We start from the raw sequence: 22,585 nt of genomic DNA, 5'->3' as shown, positions 1-22,585 counted from the left end.
TCAGTAAACCTAATGGTCTAAATCCCACTTTCATTCCTGTGGCCTATACAAAAATAAGTACATTTTGTATTTTCTTGCAGGACTCTCTGCAGGACTCTGCCGTTTGTGGTGGAGTGGGACTAGATGATCTCTACACTGTGTTCAGCAGTTCACTTAATAAGATAATCCAGGACAATGCACCATGCTTTTGGTTGAGTCCACCGTTGGTCCTGTGGAGTCCTGCTCAGACACATTCTCACTACAGAAAACGTCCATCGATGAACCTTTAAATCAAGAGGCACTTCATATGAATGTACACGATGCAAACATCCTTTTAAATGGGTAAGTTACTTGAACTGAACGAATGACTTCCCCTGGCTTGTCATTAACAAACCTCTGTGTACGAGTCCCAAGAAAACTGTAATCAACATTTAGTTTCGGTGGAATTAACAGCAACAACAGAACAGATCAGAAGGATTTTCACACCATTTTATTAGCAACAATGTGTCTGTTAGTTATATATTATAAACAAGGACAGAAACATTTCTGCTGTACTGTACTTAGTCTGAAAAACCAGCTGGATCATAAAATAAAGCAAGTAATTAAAATACTGTAGGGAAAAAGCAACACTGCATTTAAATATACGCTTGTAATAATATTTAGAATTATAATAATACATTTCTCTAAGAATTCTTTATGGCACAAAATTTCCTGTGCAACTGTCACATCTGTTTAAAGGTAAAAGCAAAGCATTGAGAACTGTGTGTGTGTGTGTGTGTGTGTGTGTGTGTGTGTGTGTGTGTGTGTGTGACTCATGTTGTGGGTACATAAATCTGTTACAGTCACATTGTGGGGACTCACCTTCCCTTTGGGGACAATATTCATCTCCCCATAATGTAAATGAATACATTAGAGGGTGAAGACTTGGTTGAAAGGAAGGGTAAAGTTAGGTTCAGGTTAGGATTAGGGTTAGGGTTAGGCTGGTAGTGGTTATAGTCAGGGTAAATCTCCAGAAAATGAATGTAAGTCAATATAAAGTGGAAACATGACGGGGTGTGTGTGTGTGTGTGTGTGTGTGTGTGTGTGTGTGTGTGTGTGCGGATGTATGTCGTAGTGTATTTGCAGGAAAGCACATGTCACAAGAGGAAAAACTTAAAACAAAATCACTCACTGTTTCACCCTTTGGGAATATAGATGAGCATGATTGCTGATAAAATCAACAGAGAGACAGAAATAGAGAGAGAGAGAGAGAGAGAGAGAGAGAGAGAGAGAGAGAGAGAGAGAGAGAGAGAGAGAGGGGGAGGCAATCCAAGGGGCAATCCAATCAGCTTCAAGCCCCTCAACACAACCACACGTATATCTTCTTGAAACCCACCAGTGAATAATTTCATTCATTAAATGTGTGTCCTGTGTCCATGAGAAAACAGCCACCACTCCTCCAGTCAGAAAGTCAGGCCTCCAGCCAAGCGCAGGAAACAAAAACAATCCCGAGAAGGAACTCTCCGGGAACCTCAGAGGAAGAGCGAATATTCCTCAGTCCAACGAGTCGGGCGAAGGGAGAGACTGGAGTGTATGCTATGGCCTGTTAAATATTTATAGATGTGCCTTTAAAAGGTGAATTAATCTTTAGCCCATGTATCCATATATCAACAAATCAGAGACAGCACAATGAATGCAGTGAAGAGTCCACAAATTGAAACTTCAGTGAAGAACTTAAAATGAACATCTCACTGTAAAGTTAAACGAGTTGCTCCTCTGACTGCCACCTACGGTTATAACATTTATCAGTAAAATAAACATTTACAAAACGGGTCTGTCCCATCACCTGGTTGGGTCATTCTTTGCATCAGCATGGATTTAAAGGTAAAGTGGCAAAACTAATACAATCCCTTCACCCTTTACAATAAATGTTTCAAATGTTATTGCAACCCACCACTGGGTTCGGTATACATATAGGGGTGACAGGCTGTTTAATTGTATGGAATAAGAGTCATGGTATAGCAACTGATCGAGTTACACACACACACACACACACACACACACACGCACACATGCATGCAAGCACAGTCACACGAATGCACACGAATGCAAGACCCCACCCCCCTTTGGCACCTCGTCCACCCTGCCTTCAAGAACACAGAGGTCCGTCTCTGCTGAAGTGCGTGCTGTATATACACTTTGTGTTGTCAGCAGACGCTCAGAGAAACCAGCCTCCCGTCAAACCGGAGACCTCTATGATAGGATGTGGAAAAACGAGCGGGGATTTCCATCTTCTGTGAGCCCTTTATGTCGTAAAATATCATGGCCTACGTTAAGTCTGTCTGAAACGTCAGCGGGTGGCAGCTAAAACACGACATCCCCTTCCTCCACTGGTAGTAGTGTTTGTTTTTGTTTTTTTAAATCTCTATAATCTGTGGATGGAGGAACAGACAGATCATCCCATCATAGGAGAGGGAAACACTGGGCTTCTCTAATCATATTAGCAGCTATGGCAGAGAGAAAATCCCTGCCGATTATGTCATTTTGACATGGCAGGAATCTGTGTATCTTTCAGGCCACGGGAACAAGAGTCCACAGGAAGTAGGGCTACACAAGCGTCATCAAACCGTAGAACAAATGCCATTGTTGTTGTTACAAAAGAGCTATTGGAAAAAAACAAAAACTAATCAAGAAGTTCACGTCATTGGTAACTTAACACTTTTTAAGTACTTTAAACTCTATAGTGGCCCAAGTGTAAGGTCCTGGACATGAGCATAGTATCTTTGAAAATCCTGTCCTGAGAGCCAACCGATTCCTCCATTCTGTAAGAGGTGACCAGTAGAACGAGACCAGACTAGATCACACCATACTAGACTGGACTAAGCTGGTCAAGATGACAAAAAGTCAGACTCAAGCCCAGTTCGGAATGGGCCATTCCAGTTCATTTAAGCATGAATTTACACCAGACTCACCCAGCTAAACATCAGTGCTGATGCTGCAGCTGCGGGTGAACATGTCCCTCATGGTGACCGACCGGCCAAGGTTTGGCTTACGGTAGTTTGAAATGTTCACAGGCACTGGCAGGTCCAGCTCCTGCTGCTGGACGCTGCGGTAGCTGATCCGGTCACCTCCGTTCCTCAACCCATCTGGTTGATGGTGGATCTGCGGCTGAGCGGGGGGCTGGAGGTAGAAAGGCAGGTCATAGTGCGTACAGGATGGACAGAAGGTCTGTGAGCGCGTTAGTTTCCTGGCCAGTGGAGGGGTGGAGAAAAGGGCGGGGCCATTGGGGATGGAGGAGGCGGCGGCCGTCGCCGCCACAATGTTGTGATTGGAGTGGACCGGTGGGAGGCGGGACGTTACGGCAAAGTCTGGCTCCTCCTCCTCCGACTCGGACTCTTCCTTCTTGCAGCAATAGTACTAGTGGTGGGAGAGAGATGATGCAGAGCAGAGATGAGGTAAAAAGGATGGGAGAGAGAGAGAGAGACAGGGAAAATAATAGGTAAAAAGGGTTAGAATTATGTAAATTATAATTGATGAGGGAGAGAAGAGGGGAGTCAAAAGCAGACAAAACAGAATGTTAATGAACAATAAAGATAAGAGAAAGGAAGGGACATTTATTACACTGAAATGTCAGCATGGCCCGACACAGCAAAACAAAGGCAAATTAGTTTACATGCACTCTCCGCCCAATGAAGTCTACGCCAGCCTCTAAATTCTAATAATTATGATTACCATTTCACAACGCTTGCAACCAGCCAGAGGTTTTGGGCATATTGAGTAGGAGAAAATGTCAAACAACATGCAATATCAAATATATGTAGTGTACATTTATTTATCCACACATTTATCAACAACATCAGATTTGTCTGGTTTGCACATGAAGCATGCATTCACTCAACAGTCTGTAGAGCGAGGATGTCTCTCATAATCCAGGCCCACCTCAGCCTCTTTGCCCATGAGGTGCTCCTCGACCCACATGACCCCAGAGATGGTAATATGCGTCGCCTCAGTGAAGCTGCACGTGTGCTACAGTACGACGCAAGCGAGAGGTTTCGTCTCCGACTATTTCTTTTCATCGTGCCAAATCCTCAACAATTACAGTTCAAACAGACGCGTAAACAGAATCCAGCTTTCAGTGGAGAATTTGGAGTTGCTATTTCTGGTCCATAAAATGTAGCTCACAAATTCCTGGCCTTCTGCCAACTAATATGAAGCCATATTTTGTGGTTGACTTTTGATTTTTGCTGTGAAATATAAGAATCCCAAGAACTGTAATCAGCTCTAAGGGGAAAGGATTATATGATTTCCACTCAATGTTACCTTGGTTTTCAGTTGATCTTGGTTAATATATATATTAATGTAATGTATTGTAGAGTGGTTTTATTCTGCTACTTTACAATTTGCCTCTCATTCATCCATTCACACTTACAAATGGATGGCAGCATGCTATTAGCCTATGAGGCCCAAGGATACTTCGACAAATTGCTCTGAGAACCCACCAACTACCAACTCAGCAGTTAAACCTGTTGAGCCACAGGCACAGTCTTAGAGTTTTACATCAAATCATCAAGGTAGTAAATGTCTCTGGCTATGTGTGGGACAATTGTTTTGCCATAGCCCCATTTTTAGCCATTATATGCATATTAATAATTTTAAAAAGGAATCTTCTTCACGACAGTTTTTGAGATAACGGTATTGACAGCATTATGTCCCATCAATTACAATAGGCTGAATAAACTTGTAAACAAGTCTTTTCATAAGTCTTTTCACCTATAATTCTATTTTCATGTTATGAACAGTACAGCGCCTGGCCGAGACCATTGATATGAGCATCAGAGCACAACCCCAAAGAAACATGGGCAGCATCAGAGAGCATCATGAGTTTCAAAACACAACATGATCATGAAACGCAAGTCTGGTTTTAAATGCATCACCATGAGGCCATTATACAAAGCGCTGAATATCTTTGGTTTGGTTGTGCACATCCCAAACAATCCTGCAAAATCTGATGATATTATATTTCAACTACTACAACGTGATCAATTTAAATGGTCATGATCAGCAGTCAGGAGATTCTCTGACAGGCTTTACGAGTCATCAAGGTAACAAACACAATTTCACATATTGAAGCAGATATACTTATGACTATCAACAAAGTGCTACACTCAGTGACAGCCCTTACTTGCAGCTCTGCGGACTTTCACAGGAAAAACAGTCTGTGGCCTCACCTGCAGCCTACAGTAGCACAGTACTGCGATGATAAGGAGTAATATAACTGTAGCTAGAATTCCACCAGTGATGACCACTGTCCCGGCTGTCATTCGAATGGCTCTCCATCAACACCCTGCAGAGAGAGAGAGAGAGAGAGAGAGAGAGAGAGGGGGAGAGAGAGAGAGAGAGAGAGAGAGAGAGAGAGAGAGAGAGAGAGAGAGGGAGGGTTAAAGGAATGACGGAGGAGAAAGCACACAATTCATCAGCACAGTTGCTTCATTAAGTAGATTATGACTGTGTGTCATCTCAGTGGTGCTTATTAAATTATTCAGCAGTTAGGAGACACGTAATAACATCATCCTACGAATGCTGCTCATAACATAAGACAGGATCTCAGGCTGGAATGTAGAAAAAGGAAACATGATAGAGAGGGAGATCAGCGCATAGGGATAGAGAGGGATATGATGGATAGATATGAAATGGAGAGACAACATGATGGAAGCGATGAAGACGGCGGTGTGAGAGATAGACGGGCAGAGGTGAGACAAAAACAGTGGGCAGATGGAAAGGAAGAGGAGTGGATCAGAGAATGAGGAGAAAAAGGTAAGATGGTAGAGGAAAACGGGCTGCGCTTCCTAACATACTATTCATAATGTGAAACTGAGTCTGTGGTGCGTTCCAGCTGCATAATATAGGAGTTTGTGTTCTCGAGAAACGCCCAAATGTACGAGATTAGAAGAATTCCTGAGTAGGTTATGAGACGTGACCTTACTGGACATACCCGACCACCCCAAAATGCATTGCAGAATGTACAGTTATTAAGATGAGTTGAATAATTAACTGTTGTATAAAATAATTACAAATGATGGCGAGTGTTAGGGTAAAGCTAAGAGCTCACATATATGTTAATGTGCTGTAAACAATTAAATTGTTATAATCGGCCTTAAAGTAAAACTGGGAAATATGAAATGGAGTGAAAGAGGTGATGTTGACTTACATTTGTGATAAACAATTTTCATTTAGACGAAGCTTGAACAGGTAACGTCATGTGATCGATAGCGTCATGTGAGTTTACTTCAGTATGAACAGTCTGCTGTCATTGGCTTAAGAGATAATTAAGTCGGCAGTATAGAAGTAGTATAGAATATCAGATGGAGAGAAACAATATTTTCATTTCTTGCTCAGATTCAACAACGAGCAGATCGAAAAAGAAGCAGTAAATTTGAGGAGCTGTGCAAAGTGGACAGCGAGAAAGAGCATGACCTTTATTGCATCAATCAGAGGGAAACATCCAGCTGGACAGCTTTGAGTGACCTGTGAACCCTGACCTTACATCACAGGTCACAACAAAGACAAATGGAGAAGTTGATCTGAGAGCTTTGAGCTCATGTTCCACAAATCTCTGCAGAACTGGAAGGCAGACCTACATTTACTGTTTATCTTGTTTCTTTTTGTTACTCGTTGTGGATTCAGGTGGTCAGAAATACAGTTTTACCTGCCAATATGAATGACTGGGGGGGAATGCTACAGACGTACAGAGAACATTTGCAGCAGTATGATTGACTTGAGACTGAACTGACCTCATTCTCAGTTTATTAGATCAATGCTTCCCTTTAATTACCTCTTTTCAGTCCCTACAGCAGCTGGATTACGGGACGAAGCCTTGAGCCTAGATTAAATATCATTTTTACTCCTGAAAGTAGCATAACCACAAACATTGTAATGCCATTCAAAGTGTCAAAAGTAATTATTTTCTCTGCCTTCCCCTTCACTGTAAAGTATTTGAGGCTTTTGAACACACAACATGTGGTAAGACAATGTTTGACTTTACTGAAAGCAAACAATGAGCACTTAGAGTACCTCATAATCACACTATAAAAAGATTATAATGTACTACTACTAATTAAAATACAGTATGATCCTTGCAAAAAAATATGAGTGACCAGCAATTGTGAAGTATCACGATAACTGACCTTATTTCATTATAAAATGCTTATGATTATTGTCATAAAGCATTATTCATATTTGTGAGTGCACAACTTAACTGGAGCATTTCTTGAAAAATCTTGCAAATCCTCAATGTCCCACATTTAACAACCGCAGGAAACAGGTTCTCCAAGGCTTCAATTGCATTTCATGCATCTTATTTGATTTCACATGACCTCCATTCTAGTATGTATTTATATCAAATATTGCACACTCTAAGGAATCAATTACAGTTATTCTGAACAGTATAACAGTGATATTTAAGTTAAGAGTTGAGATGGAACTGTAAACCATGTTGCTTGATTAATTCAGGCAGAAATGAAATAAATCACCAATAAAATCACAAAAGCAATGCATTGTTCATTCCCACATTCCCTTAATGTGTGTTGTCGTGCCCTTTTGCCCTCTTGTGTTGCAAGTGTCTGTATCTTTGCACACAGATTTCACCAGACAATGATTTAAAAAAGAAAAGAAAAATAGATATAAAAAAAGCTGTCACTCAGTTCCCAGGTTTCGTAACGTTCTTATATATTTTGGGAAAACCCTGCGGACCCTTGACAGATGTGGGCAGAGACCTTTTTTCTCTTCATTACATCCACAATCTGGAAGTGTCACAGGGCCGCGCCATCACACTGCATTGTGGATAATTGCCCGAAACCAAAAATAGGACAGCAGGCTTGTTGCTAAGCTATGACTCAATAGTGCGAGCCATTATCAACAGCGAGCACACGGCAGTATGGACCGGCGTTGTCAAGATGTAACTCAAACTGTGACATGGACACACCCTAACATGGAAAAAGTGGAACAAAGAAGCAGGACTGCCAAAGTCATGTGGCGCATTATGAGACTCAGACCATTTCCTACTTACCAAGCTGACAATTTACATCGACTTTCGTCCAGTTTCCACTTCCACATCCTTGAGTCAACAGTGCTCTCCATCAGCATCCCTCAGCCTACTCACACACACTTTACTGTCGTGTGTACTATTCAACAAGTGACTGACAGCTCTGACCTTCTCACCCTGAAACACCTCCAAACCATGTTGAATTCCTCTGTGGCTAACTTGTCTGAACCACATTAGCTTTCATCGTGATATGTTTCTCCTGAGACGCTGGATGAAGTTAGAATGGATCAGACCGTCTCTGCAGCAGCCGTCTGCCTCGCTCTACAAACGCAGCACAGCTACTCTCCCCGTAGGCTGGAACACAGCTGGACTCTAATCCAATCTGCCGGGCCACACAGTCCACCAACCAAATCAATATGAAGGAACAGCAAGAACAGAGCGCCACAGGCTTTCGGTTGAGATGAAGAGGAGGGAAAAGTGGCGGTTTTTGGGGACATTTTTTTGGTGTCAGGAAAAGAGAACGGGGAAATGGAGACATGGAGTTCGAATGTTTGTCCGACCCTTCGGTGAAGCTGAGAGTCATTGATGTAACAGGGCCTTTTCACAGCAGCCATTTTGGCATGTTCATAGCAGGGTAAATACAGGTGCAATTGATCAAATTGATTATGGCCCAGGTCCATTTAGTGTCACAGCTATTCCGGTGATCCAGCATGCGCAATGCCAGGGCCCGGCCCACCTTAAAGAGCAGAGCCATAATTGATTTTTATGAATTACACCTGTGTTTACCCTGCAGCGGCATGTAAAAAGGGCCTCTAATCAAGTCTTCACTAATTGCTAAGTTAGAGCTTTGTTATCAATAATCAATCTACTCATTATGACAAGTTTAAAAGCTGCACTAATCACTACTTTTTTTTGTTTTTTTATTAATAAGAATGAATCAAAAACCATCAGAGAATTATCCCACAACTCTGCAGTCACCCTCATGTATTTGTATCGAGGGTTTAGCATCTTTTAGCTCTTTGTTTAGTTGCAACTGTGCCGTTTCGATTCACTCTCACTGCTCTTATCGGGGTTGTTTCCAGTCGCCGCGGGCAGCTGTCTGCCACCTGCTCAGCACCAAACAACATTAGCGACTGGCTGAGGAGTAAAATGGGGGCATTTAGCGGCTCGAGAGCCAGATATTTCCCTCCAAATGTTGGACTTACATTGACCAGGTGGCCAAACACATGACTCCAAATGAGTGCTGCTCCATGTCCGCTTGATGATATTACGTGATATTAGGTCAATGTTGTGTTTACAGATTGTTCTACTGTCCCGAGTGGCCCAAAAAACATCAACTATTCCTGCTTTCCAGACATAACAAGATATTCATATTTTGGATGTAAAACACTGATACTTAGATTGCTACACTGTACATACAGATACCCTGGCATAATGAATACAACCAATGTGTTTGTATTATTATCTATAAACCTGTAGACGTGTCCATGTTATGAGCAGTATTTCCTGTGGCGGTATTCTCTAGAAACTTGGTGCTACTCCTTAATCTCTGACCCTTCTCTATTAAGTGCACACACAGGAATAGTGTACCCAAAACACACACACACACACACACACACACACACACACACACACACAAATACATAATGCAGGGAGGCAACTCACAAACAGTAACGTGGAAGAATACTGAGCGTGTATAATGTGTCTGCATTACAAAAAAAGCTACTCAAAATCTTGACAAGCTTGTAGACGCAACCAATGTACACAACCAGTGACACAGGAAAAGACATTACTCATGACACAAAGAGCGTCTTAACCATCCTCCAGTACACACACACACACACACACACACACACACAATCAGAGACATGTACATGCAGCATTAGTTACTGTACAGGGACGGCAGACAGCGTTTATCTCTTGGGGCTCCCTTAATCAGAACAGTGTTTGAGGGATGTGTTGCAGCGAAGCGGCGAACAGTGTTAATTATTTAACCACACACACACACACACACACACACACACACACACACACACACACACACACACACACACACACACACACAGACAGACAGACACACACACACGCTAACACGCATCTCAGACTTCATTGTGAAATAGAACTGGAGAAAGGCAAACGTGTCTGCTCAGCTGCTTTTGCTGGTGTTCGTCCACCGGAATGACAAGAGGTTAAGGAGAAGAAGAAGAAGAATAGCAGTAGTCACACACGCACACACACACACACACACACACACACACACACACTAACACTCGCATGCAATAATTTTAGTACTACCTAACATGCTCAGACAGTGGGCTTTGGAATGAATTGCCACGCTTTGATGAAACATGGCAGGGATCACAGCAGAGGTCTTGCTAGGAATAATGGCTGTTGACAGGCTTTCAGTAGAATGGGGGAGAAGCACATAGTAGGTGGTGGATCCCAGTCATACACAAGAGACAATAACATGCCCAGAGAACAATGGGATGAGCCTTATTACTGCTGTAGCTGTCAAAGAGTGATTTCACACATATATTTGCAGCCATATCCAAAGAGTCCATGCACACATGCATGGCTCACTAAGGTAATGACACAAGTGTGTTTAAAAAGTTTAGGGGATGGCGTCGTTCAGAGAGCTCAGGTTTCTATGCTACATGTTAGTTTTCAAGCTGATAAACTGTCTTTGATAACAGAGCTCCAATCTGATAACACAAAGAAAGGCAAAATGAAACCGTCGGGACAAAATGTGTTTAATTACAGCTCTTTGTCCTCGATTAGTCTGCCCTCTAAAAAACTGTGCAATCAGAGAGCATTCAACTAGTGTTCGCCAAAATAATGAACAACTTACTCCTTCCACCTACAGTGTGTATCATCTCATCCGAGGGAGTTAAATATGAATTCAGATTTCCATTATGCAACATTCATCACATCTACCATCCATCGCTTACACGTTGATGTGCGATGCGCCATCATGAGGATAATGGAGCGCCACTGTGATCCACTTTGTTCACTTCATTAATGTTCCTTCGGAGCGCAACCTGTCCTGCTGTGCTATGCTGGTGATACAGATGTACCGCTTTAAAGGAACAGTTCAACACCTTTGGGCTTGTTCACTTCCTTGCTTTGAGAGATCATCGACGCCACTCTATTGTTTGCGTGGAACTACATGTAAAGCCAGGGTGCGGGTAGCTTAGCTTAGCACCGAGGCTGGAAGCAAGGTGAACCAGCTAGCTTTCTAGAGTTTACAAATACACACAGCACCAGCTGTCTTTATGCTAAGCCAAGCAAATAGCCTCCTGACCCAAGCTCTATACTACCAATAAGCTTATTTCCCAAAATGCTGAACTATCCTTTAGGACTTTTCAAATGGAAATTTTGACTGGGATCGAATAAGAGATCAAAATATTCCTGCATAGAGCAGACGATCAGAAGGTTTTCACAGGCAGACATTTAGATTCTACATTAGTACAATAACATCTTCAATTCTGCTATTCTAATTAAAGGAAATTGTAATTGATGTTAAATTTATAATCCAGTAGATTTGCTAAATACATACATACAAAAAAAATGTAGAATACAAATGATACCGAAGCTTGTGTGCACATGCAAAAGTTCCCCAGGAGGGAGGAGAGGAGTTCACGAAACATTATTATGATGAAGAAGATAAATGAATACAAATGAGCTTTACCACTGATGTGATGGTGCAACATTGATTTGACTGGATGTTCATTTATTTATTTATTTTGTTTTTAATCTCCATTAAGCCTCAATGCAAGCAGTAATATAAACCCCAAAAAGCTAACAAATTCCTCCTTAAGCCTCGTCACAATATCATCCTGTCTGGCTGCACTGACCCTGGCTGCAGCATCTCTCAGGCTCCTGGCTCACCCTGTTCCAGCATAACATTTCACCAGGCGTACAAAATAAATTATTTTGCCGCCGTTTCTTTGTGTCCCTGCACCCGACTCCGACCTCATTCCTCCACTGAAAGGCACCGACAAGCTCAGCTCACCCCCAACTCTGACCTTGAATCAGGGACCCGGGAAATCCCAAAGGCTGCGGGAGATAGAGAGAGAGAGTTTGGGGATGTGGATGGTGAAAAACACAAGAACTAGTTTTCTCGTGTAGCCATGATTGGAAACAAGGAGTAGTTTTCTCCCTTTCATTACCCTGCAAACGTTTCTGTAATTAGTGCCCCTCTGTGGATGATATATCATAAAAATGACCCCCGGCTAGTATGAATATAGCACCACGAGGACATTTGGAAAAGAAATAAATGGTGACCTGGGGGTCTCTTCATTTAATTACACAGCTCACTAAATGTCCCTCATCCATCTGAATGACCTTGCACCGTTGCTCTTCCAGTTCAAATTGCATGCTGATGTAATGTAACTTTAAACGCGATATGCATGCACTGGACCTGACGGAGCATGCCCTTCCTTCTCCACCACATCCTGTATTTTATCCTGTTTCTTTTTTTATCCTCTGGAGTCCCAATCCATTTTTAGGAATATTTGACAATGTCGTGGCAATATGATATTGTTAAACTGTAGACAAGTAAGCCTTTCCAAAGGAGCATCATCGTGTGCAGAATTTCTCAAAAATGACACTTTCGGGTTTTTTTTTCTCAGTTTTCTGGATTAAAACTCTGAAGTTAACAAGAAATAATAATGCAAAACAAAAAGTGTTCCAGCTAAAATATTCCAGTGAAGAAGCTCAAGTCAGATCTTTCAAAGACACAGTGTCCTTGTTAGAGAGACTGTAATGTTTTGCGAATATACTCTGAATTTAATTAAATTTAACTATTTTATACTGCTCTCATTTTTCCATCGGACGGGACATCGGAACTTAGAGAGAGGGGCTCCTCTACGGAGAGATCGCTCAGCTCCTGAGGTAAGCTGCAGCACACCCACACACCACAGACACCATCTCTCACACACACACACACACACACACACACACACACACACACACACACACACACACACAGTCACATCTGTTCTAATAGTAGGAGAGACCTGGGGACACCTCGCTTCAAGCCGGTCCTAAACGACCGTGAGTTTGGATGAGATTTATACCTGCTGATCTCTGAGCCGGGGTATAAAAGTTACACTTTGAACAATTGCTATCCGAGCTATACTGTACTGTACTGCACTATACTAAGACGTAGGTATGGGGAGTTGAGGAAAAGAGAAAAATGAAAGTTAAAGGCTCTCATGATGCCCGTGTAAAAGAAGAGACGTTCAGACGCACCTGTGTTGGGTCTGTGTGGTGCAACGTAGACTTCTCATCTCACTGCAATTCTAAACAGGCTGTCCTTTGCTGTAAGGTGCAAACAATGCCTCTTTCACTTTGAACCGTCTAATTTTAAACTGTAGATAAAAATATACAACAAAAGAATCTTTTAAAAGGACGTCATCTATCGATCTGTCACTCTGTGACTACGGCATTTTTGACAAAATTGGCTTCTCCCCTGAATGGTTGAAGAAAATGAGCTTTCACTTTCAAATCATCTCAAAATAATTACATATAATCACATTTGCCAGTCTGCCATTGCACTTCCTGCTCCTCCCCTCTGCCATGCCACGCCATGCTCTACCCTCTGCTGTGCAAATAATACCAGTAGTCTGTGTGTGACAGGCTATAATCTTGGCACCAGCAGGAGCCGAAGTTGGCTCAGAGATATAACAGTTCTTTGAACTTCATAGTTGATGGATTGAACAGCAGTTCTTAGTCTTAAAACTGAGTGATGCAAGCAGTGAAAAGGTGTCCGCGGCGAGCTTCAGCTTTTGTCATGGAAATAGGTGCACTTAAGGAGGGATGTTCAAGGGTTTTAAAAGGAACTGACAGTTACTGTATCTTAATATTTACTTTTGGCCAGACATAATGAGCAATTTCATCACCTAAAATCCTACTTTACACTCTGTCTGTAGTATACAGTATTGCACAGACTGCCTCTGCTAATAATTCAAGAATCAGCCACTGATCACTAGTGTCATAAGTGTTGGACATACCGGAAAAAAACTACTTCAGCTGCAGAGGTTCAATGATGGCCAAGTGCCACCGGATGGATACATGTCAGCGGGGCGCATCAAGGCCATTAGATACACATGGTGATGAAGCAACGACTGCAACCAGCACACTGCATGAAAACAGACTCATTTGAGAATATCGATACAGACCTCTGTTTAATATGCAAGTCATAGTTGAGGCAAGTCCACATATCTGTTTGTCTGTGAGTGTGTGAGTGTCATTTTCAGGTGAGCGGAGAAGTAATATTTGATGCTATAGAGCAAACTATTTATTCCAACATCACGTCCTCCACACACACACAACCACACACACACACACACACACACACACACACACACACACACACACACACACACACACACACACACTTCAAGCTACTTAACTCCAATAGCCTGGATAGTAGTTGCTGTTTCTGCTTAGTGCCACACAAATATAACCGACAAGAGCAGAGCTGCAACTCGACAGCACGTTTTCAGGGCCCCACAAAAATAAACCGCCGTTTACGACAGAATATCCGTCGAGAGATATTCATGCAAACTCTCCGAAATGTTTTGTTCTTTCATATGAAACAATAAGAACAATGCAAACCAAATCTCAGCAGGTCTCTGCTCATCCTAGGCAACACCGTCTGCTTGCTCGTAGTGTGTATTCTCTTCTAACTGTGAACAGGATCATAACAGCAGCAGCTGCCTGTTACTGGTTCACTCCTGGTTCATGAGTTCAGTGTCAGTCAAGTGTGCTGCTGAGAAATCGCAGTGACAGAGGGGACAGTCTGTTGTGACACTCAGAGCTCCGTTAGGACCTCACCATGATGCCGTGCAGAGTTATGACAAAACACTGAAAAGTGTAATCATAAGCAGGGACACACACACACACACACTGCATGCACACTCGCTCTCACACACACATACACACACCTTTCCTCAGGCTCAGGGTAATACACTGCCCTGAAATAAACGTAATTCCTTTTCCTCTTTCTGAATTAAATAAGACACCATTAAATTACATTTGCTCCTTGACACTTGACAATTACATTATTCCATTTTTAGATTTTGTTTCCCTCTCTTTGCCTACTCTCCCCAAGCAACAGCATGGCTCCATCTTTTAGACCGGTTGGCTAAGTTTGGGACGACTGGTGAAAATGTGTTTTGAAATGAATCTCAAATCAGCTGCCAAATGGACACACGACATAAAGGAGCGTGAGGCGTAAAGCATGTTAACGCGAACAAATGCTTGTTTGTAGACATTACGCGCTCTTTAATCTGCACAAACAGCAGAGTAGGCTTAAAACATGGGAGTTCTAAAAAGCAGCTCCTGTTTGGCTTTGCAGCAAAGGGGATCAAGCTAAGATCAAATGCTGTCTGATAGAGAATTGCACTAGATGTCCTTGGTGGCATGGTTTTGTACCTTCCTGTATGTCAGAAAACACAGTCACTATATGAATGTGACAGAGCGTTTGTAGCTGTAGGTTTACTTTGAGCACATCTCGGTTTTCCTTCAGAGTTCTGATACAGTAGTTCACATTAAGAACCTGAGGTCACACTGTTTTTTGAAGTTTTTTGGAACTCAGAAAACACAACCTTCTTGGCACGCTGCCAGTGACATACTTAACTTTTTGACATCTTTCCCTTGCTATTGCATTCCGCTGCCTCTCTCTCTCCATCTCCTCTTTTACTCTCGCCTTTATCCTTCCCTTATCCTCTTGCCGTTTTGCTTTGCTGTCTTTGTCTCCCCCTCTGTTCTCTGCCACTCTTACTCTCCGTCTGTCCAGCTGATGTGCACCGCCTTAGGGAGCACAGGCAGGCCTGCGTTTCAAACCCCACTTTGAACAGCGGTGCCACTCACGAGCCAAGACACCGCCTCTGACTGGGAGATTGATGGGTCCCGCTGTGCGTCACTTTGCATATTCAAAGCGGAGTGTGTCAGGCAAACATGGTATTTACAAGGAGTCACACAACTCACAAGAGTCTCAGGAGAGTGAGGCGTTACTACGTATCTGAGGCCCTGATGAAATCATCACACAGCTGTGGCATACTGCAAAAAGCAAAGAGGGAGACTATACCCACAGATACACAACAAAACGTGCACACACACACACACACACACACACACACACACACACACACACACACAAAATATGATCAGTTATGTGACTGAAAGTAGAAAGACTGTCCTCACCTGACAAAACAACTACATTTGTTGTTTGTTCAAATGACTAAAAGGTTTACTTTTACCGGACTTCAGGAACAGAGCCGGCCGTGATGTGTTGTTTGGCACATCCTGTTTTCTACCAGCGGTGAATGTTGGTTTCTTCTGACTTTATTATGTATATTTTGTGCCAAAACCTTTCACCAAACCTCTGCCAGAGAAGGTCAGAGAGAGAAACAAACACTAAAACATCGAATGTAATATTTCCAGTATTGCCCTTGATAGACAGATACAAAGATATGACTCTTTGCATGTGTCTACCGCCTATGTGTGTGCTTTTAAAAGGTCTAAAGGTCCGAGAGAGAGAGCGAGAGAGAGAGAGAGAGAGCGAGAGAGAGGGGGAGTGATAATGGGAGTTAACTTGAAAGCAAGAGAAGATGCTGAAAGAAAGGAGAAGGAAGTGTAGAAGAAAAGGCAGCAGAGGGCACCTTTGTGAGGATGAGACGATAAATGTAAAGATGGTTGACGGAAATATTTTAAAAGCTCAAAGCTGATGATTGCTCGGGTGTTAGTGCTAATGGTCAGTGCTCCACAGGCAGTGCGTTTTTTAAGTACACTTCAGTTACTATGGCGACGGGGCTATTACAGACTGACATTTAACCATCGCCTTTTCTGTGTCTTGAGTGGGTGGTTTACGCTCACAAGTTGCAGCCGTATTGTACTCGAAGCAACTTTTCCCCGCTCCCTCACTGTATGCTAATCTCTAAGCTGTTAAAATGAAGCATAACGCAGTCAGGCAAAGATGCAGAAATGCATAATAAGATACAGCACATTGGAAAAAGAGGAATTTATGAATGAGAAGCGCTCCTCTCGTGTGCATTGCTGTTACGATCAACGCTCATGGCGGAGTAAGTCACGACCTTGCTGAGCTTGCTTGTTCCTGAATTCTTTTCGCTTCATCACTTTCCAAAGGGACCGTGTCGACGTTTGCAGCTTTTTACTCTCAGATTTAACATTATACAGCTAAACGTGGCGGTTCCCATAATGAACGCGTAGGTTCGGGCTATAAAGCTTCTAATGATCAGGTCCAAATTGCAAATTGTAAACTCAGTCTGAGCAGTGAGCCATCTGCCTTTATAGACGGACAGGCCAGTTGCACATTTGGCTTCAGGTAAAATTCAGATTTTTGTAGCTTTAACCATCATTCCTAATAGTTACTTCTAGATTTTACTATTTTTTTTTTTAGCAAATCCGATATGAGATCTGGGAGCACAGCAACAGATGGTCACTATATTTTCTTACATATTCAGAAATTCAAACAGAGGCCACTCTTCAAGTTATTTCATTTTAAACAACTCTTTCTCTACGCAGAGCTACCTCGAGGATCAGCTGCTGACCTTGAATGTGAGCACACAGTTTATCAGTGAAATGATTGTTTCATTGTGCGTTCACCGCTTCTCAAACTAATTCATGTGAAATAATAAATGATGGAATGAACTGGGATTCTGACTGCTCATTCGCTTGGCCTAATTGTAAAGTGCGTCTAGTGATGTCATTTTGAATCAATATCTCAGCAATTAAGTTGCTGAGTAAGATGTTGTAACCGTAAGGGAATGATGGACACAACTATGGAAATAAGGCCCAAAACACTGTTTATCATAATTATACAATGAATGGCACTATTTATAACACAGACACATACGGTAATGAAGCTGCCATGGATGAGGTACAAGAAAAAAAAAGGACACAGAGCTTTTCTTCTGCTGCTGTTTCTCCTCACCCTCTTCCTGTCCGTCTTCCCTCCCTCCCTCCCTTACCTCCCTCGTACTCTTCGCAATGAGCTTCAGTTTTTTACAATCACTCATTGGGATGAGGGCAGCCGACCAACGGCCTGAGCGTGCGCGTGCTGCTCGCGCTCAGGCAGCCGTGCGCTGGTTCCGTTGTCTGCGTGGGAACCCATCTGTGCGTGAGCGTGATGTGTGAGCATGTCAGGGTGTAGCTGCGAGGGGGAGAGCGGAGCGTGGTGCCGAGAGAGAGAGAGAGGGGAGGAGAGACGGGTGGAGGAAGGGAGAAACGGGTGGTGACTGTTTAACATGATCATTGAGCAGCCATATTCCCTTCCCCCAGTCTCAATCCAAGCACTCCGCTTCTCCCGTCTCCTCTTTATCTCGACCACAGCTGAGCTATCATGACTCCCCCTCCCGGTTGTGCATTTTAAAGGTAATTAAGCTGATATGTGAGCACACTTTATGCCCAGAAAAAAAGAAGTGGATGTGCTGCCTCTGTAATTGCATTCACTCTAAGGTGGCAGCGTTTAAACCTGCTCCTCCTCCTCCTCCTCCTCCTCCTCCTCTTCACCTTCCCTCTCTCCCTATTTTACATGTCTTCTTCTCCCTACACCTTTCTTCCTTTTCTTCATCACCCATCTGTCTTGAAATTAGCTTTCTTCCATCCTACTCATCTGCTTGTCCTTCAACACTCTCTCTCTCTCTCTCTCTCTCTCTCTCTCTCTCTCTCTCTCTCTCTCTCTCTCTCTCTCTTCCTCATCTCCCTCCTGCTGTAATGACTGAGAGGCTGGGAGACCAGCAGCAGCAGCAGCAGCAGCAGCAGCAGCAGCAGCAGAAGCAGCAGCAGCAAGCAGACAAGAAACACACAGTCACTCATAGTCACGCTCCAAGGGGCACTTGAGTGTGTGTGTGTGTGTGTGTGTGTGTGTGTGTGTGTGTGTGTGTGTGTACGCAGGAGTATGACTGATCTCCCAGGGGGCCAAGGTTGTTTCGAGGGTCACCGAGGAAGTCGCCATGGGAACACAAGTCCTGCCTTGTCTTTCATTGTTGCTCTAAAAGCACAATATGTGTTAGTGTGTCAATTTTCTTTGAAGTCCGCAACATGAAATAAGTCCCAGCTGTTATTCCCCATAGCAGCTTTTAAGTCGTACCGTCTTAAACTATACAACATGCTATGGAGTGTTTAAAACGGCGATGCTAAAACAAAGGCAACAAACTGGGCATGACTTAGAAAAATAGCAGCACTGACAACGCCACATAATTCATCGGAGCTCAGTGAACAGCCACACAGCAGAGGACTCCCTGGTATCAATCTGAGTAAGTGTGCAACCTTCAGCCCTCTTTGCCCCCGGGAAATTAAAGGAAAGACCTACATTAACCATCTAAGGTGTTGCAACACAACAGGCCTCCAGAGCCGTTTTGTAACTATACCGGAGGGATGAACCCCATTCGGCCAAAACATATATCCTCCACTTGGTGTTTTGATGATGGCGGCGGAGAGCATTGAGATACGGTGACAGTGAAGGCTATAGCAAATGGTTCCCACCATAGCCATGGCTTCAGTGGCCCTTCGTGACCTGTGTGGAAGCATCTGCATCGTTTCTCTCCGCTCATTTATTCGGGCTTCTTCTTGAATTTGTCAATGATTTGGGGATCTGGTAGGATTTGGTTTAGAAATGTACAGTGAATTCAGTGCATTAACTCAGGGAAAGACACACAAGAAACGACATGTGAGAATCTTTTACCCCAAATCACGTCTGCTGATACACAAGCACAGTAGAGAAATATGCATGTTATATATCTCCTCTGGTGGCTAAAGCGCACAATGGAGCCTGAGCTGGGGCTGAACTTTGCACTGAAACGGCACAATGGAGTTTCGCTCCTCTCTCAGGTATGTATGGTGCTTGACTTTCGTAGGAAAGCGAACGAAGAATGAGGAGTAACTTATGATATCATAAGAGCAAGAATACTTTAAACATTCTTATGACTCTTTCAAAGAAGTTACTTTCCAATCTGGGCAGTATGAAATATATCTCAGCAAATGATCCCCAAGAATCTTTAGGCCCATCCCTTTACAATAACACCTCATAACTATTACTGTTAAGACACATGAATACAGAGGTCAGGAGTTATCATCAGGTGGGTTGTGCAACTTATTTTTTTTAAGCCCAATTTCCTGCTCCCCCTGTTTTCAACCTCTAAATACGTAAGAAGCAGACAGTTTAATCTTCCAAGCGACTCGACGGTTCACATGTTAGCTGAACACCGACTTCTTCATCCACAAGTGTTTAAATTGTTTCCAAAGCACCCAGTAGGTGGTGGGTTGCATCCTGACATTATTTTTGTCATTTCAACCACATTCAGTGGAATGCTTCCTCGTGTTGCATGGCCTTAATAATGCTGCTTTTGGATGCATTTCCAACCCTGCCTAAAAATATCCTGAGCGAACTGTTTGGACGTGACCATGGCTAACAGTTGGTGACAGTAGCTGTGGCTCACGAGCCATGCTGTTTTGTCAGCATGTGGCAAGCCGGGCGAGCCAGCGAGTCTGTCATACAAAGCTCTGAACCTCTCCCTTCATCCTCTCCTTCTCATCCATCTCTCTGCCTGTTTGTTTGCCTATATCTGTTGTATCCACTACCGTAATCACGGTTTAATTCAAGCTGCTAGAAAAACACTCTGTACATTAACGTTGTGTGGATTTATATCATTGAAATCTAAATGTTCTGGGTGAAATGATGTGTTAAGAAAAGCCTCACATCCTGCTGTAAGACAAGTGTGGTTCTGTCCGTGGTGCTGAAACAACAAACTCACGCAGCACTTTGCTTCTCAGCCCAAGTCTCTATCTGCCTTTCACTGTCTCAACAACAAATCATATCTATTTTCAGCCAACTTCTCAATCGCATGCATGACTCAACAAGCAGATGTCTCCGTAACACCAAAAAGAAAAACAGCAGACGGGTGAGTGAATGGATCAGAAGACACAATGTTATTTTCTAAAGGGTGAAGACTCTTACCTCCAGAGATAAGAGGAATTCGCCGGGTCACATTTAGGGTAGTGGTGGCTCCTTGGAGCTCAGGTCCCGACCTCTGCTGGTTGTAGTTTGTGTCGACCTCAGTCACTGAATAATGAGACCAATAGCAAAAAAAAAAAAAAGCCCCAATGTCAGCAAAGTAATCAGCAAAACACTGAAGTGCCAGCTATCGAAGTAGAGAGGGAGCTGACTTGAGTCCAGATAAACCGAGATGGGCCTGATCCTCTTTAGTTGTTAATACAAAATAAAAAAAAGACGAAATATCATATGAGTCCTTTGCAAAATATTCTTATTCTTTGCTGCCGGACTACTTTCCCAGACACATGCTTGTTATTCGCATGCAAACCATGTTCTGTCCAATTCCAGACTCGCAGAAAGACAACTGAAAAACACCCCAGAGACGAGAAAAAACGCTCCGACAATATCTCTGGAAAGATGTGCCAGCCGCACGCAGTTCCATCCGCCGCTTGTCTGGAGTTGTTTGAACAGCAGAGACTGGTTTGCCGACGCTGCCCGCAAAATAAAACACTCCTACGCAAACATCATCATCATCAGCCTCGGCGGCATGCGTGTTGGAGGAGGAGACGGGATGATAGAGAATCTCGACATCTCCATTTCAACAACCAGTTTCCCACCGTCCGAGGAGGTCGAGGTCAGCGATTTGTTGTAACGCTGCTCCGGGTTCCGCCGCCAATGGACGCGCGACTTTGTTTCTTCTTCCCTTTGAATTCTTTCTATCAATCTGTTTCTCTCTATCTCCTCCCTCCCTCCAGCGCGTTTCTCTCTTTGCGCCCCATGTTTGGCGAAATAGCAAGCCGGCCGGTCGCTCTGGGTCTACAAAGTGTCTGCAGCGCGCTGGTCCTAGAGAATAAAGGCTACAGTATATTTGACGCACGGTTGTTGGATGTTTGCAGATTTCCGGCGCTGCGCGAGGACGAGTCGTATTCTTATGCGCTTTGAATTCAGAGGCGGCTCTTAGCGCCTGCAGACCCAGTGAGCGAACGCAGCCTGGAGTGTGCAGCCGGAGAGATGGCGCTTTGGTCACGGGCTCAGAGCGGCTGTAGGTGCTAGAAGAGAGAGGAGACGGGGGTGGGTGGGTGGCTCTGTGAGCTGTGTGCGTTTGGTGGGACTTAAAGGCATTGAGGGGCTGCTGGATTTTTAGTTCGGAGATGTATAGCTAGACGTTTTCATCACATCAAAACAAGTAGAATCCTGTGTCAAAAGTGCAGTAGGGGTGAAGTGGAGACAGGGAGTGCCTGACCTCAGACAAACTCTGCAAATGTACAACCAGGAGCTGTCACAGCCTCTGGAGCCAAAATGTGAGAGCTCACTATGTCTTCCTGGCTGCACTGGAGATCAGAAGCTGGTGCAGCATTTCGAGAAGATTCATTAAGCTTCCCTCTTTCCAGTTGCAGCAGTGAATCACCCAAGGTATATGCATATGTGACAGCCAACTCTATAAAGGAAATTAAAACACCTGTCCTCTGCCCAAGGTTCGGCCAAGGTGGAACAACAAACTGTCCCTCTGTCTGGAACAAAACGTTCATTAAATTCCATTAGTACGTCGGGCACAATGGTCCCTG

At 43.5% G+C, this 22,585-nt stretch overlaps 1 protein-coding gene across 1 annotated transcript; it reads right to left on the bottom strand.

Moving 5' to 3' along the window:
- Positions 1-454: 454 nt before the first annotated feature.
- Positions 455-22,241, bottom strand: fam163ba (family with sequence similarity 163 member B, genome duplicate a). The gene is made up of 3 exons (XM_068705848.1): positions 20,985-22,241; positions 5,187-5,302; positions 455-3,375 (listed from the first exon to the last, which is right to left on the bottom strand). Exons 2-3 carry the CDS (start codon positions 5,277-5,279, stop codon positions 2,935-2,937), a joined length of 534 nt encoding a protein of 177 aa, XP_068561949.1. The 5' UTR covers positions 5,280-5,302; positions 20,985-22,241; the 3' UTR covers positions 455-2,934.
- Between the last annotated feature and the right edge of the window lie 344 nt (positions 22,242-22,585).

The sequence above is a fragment of the Cebidichthys violaceus genome, unplaced genomic scaffold, assembly GCF_023349555.1.
Source record: "Cebidichthys violaceus isolate CVI_PGR_0920_01 unplaced genomic scaffold, fCebVio1.0.p SCAF_12, whole genome shotgun sequence".
NCBI classification, from domain to species: domain Eukaryota; kingdom Metazoa; phylum Chordata; class Actinopteri; order Perciformes; family Stichaeidae; genus Cebidichthys; species Cebidichthys violaceus.
The sequence above is the reverse complement of the archived record's forward strand: the minus strand, read 5'-3'. Positions and strand labels throughout refer to the sequence as shown.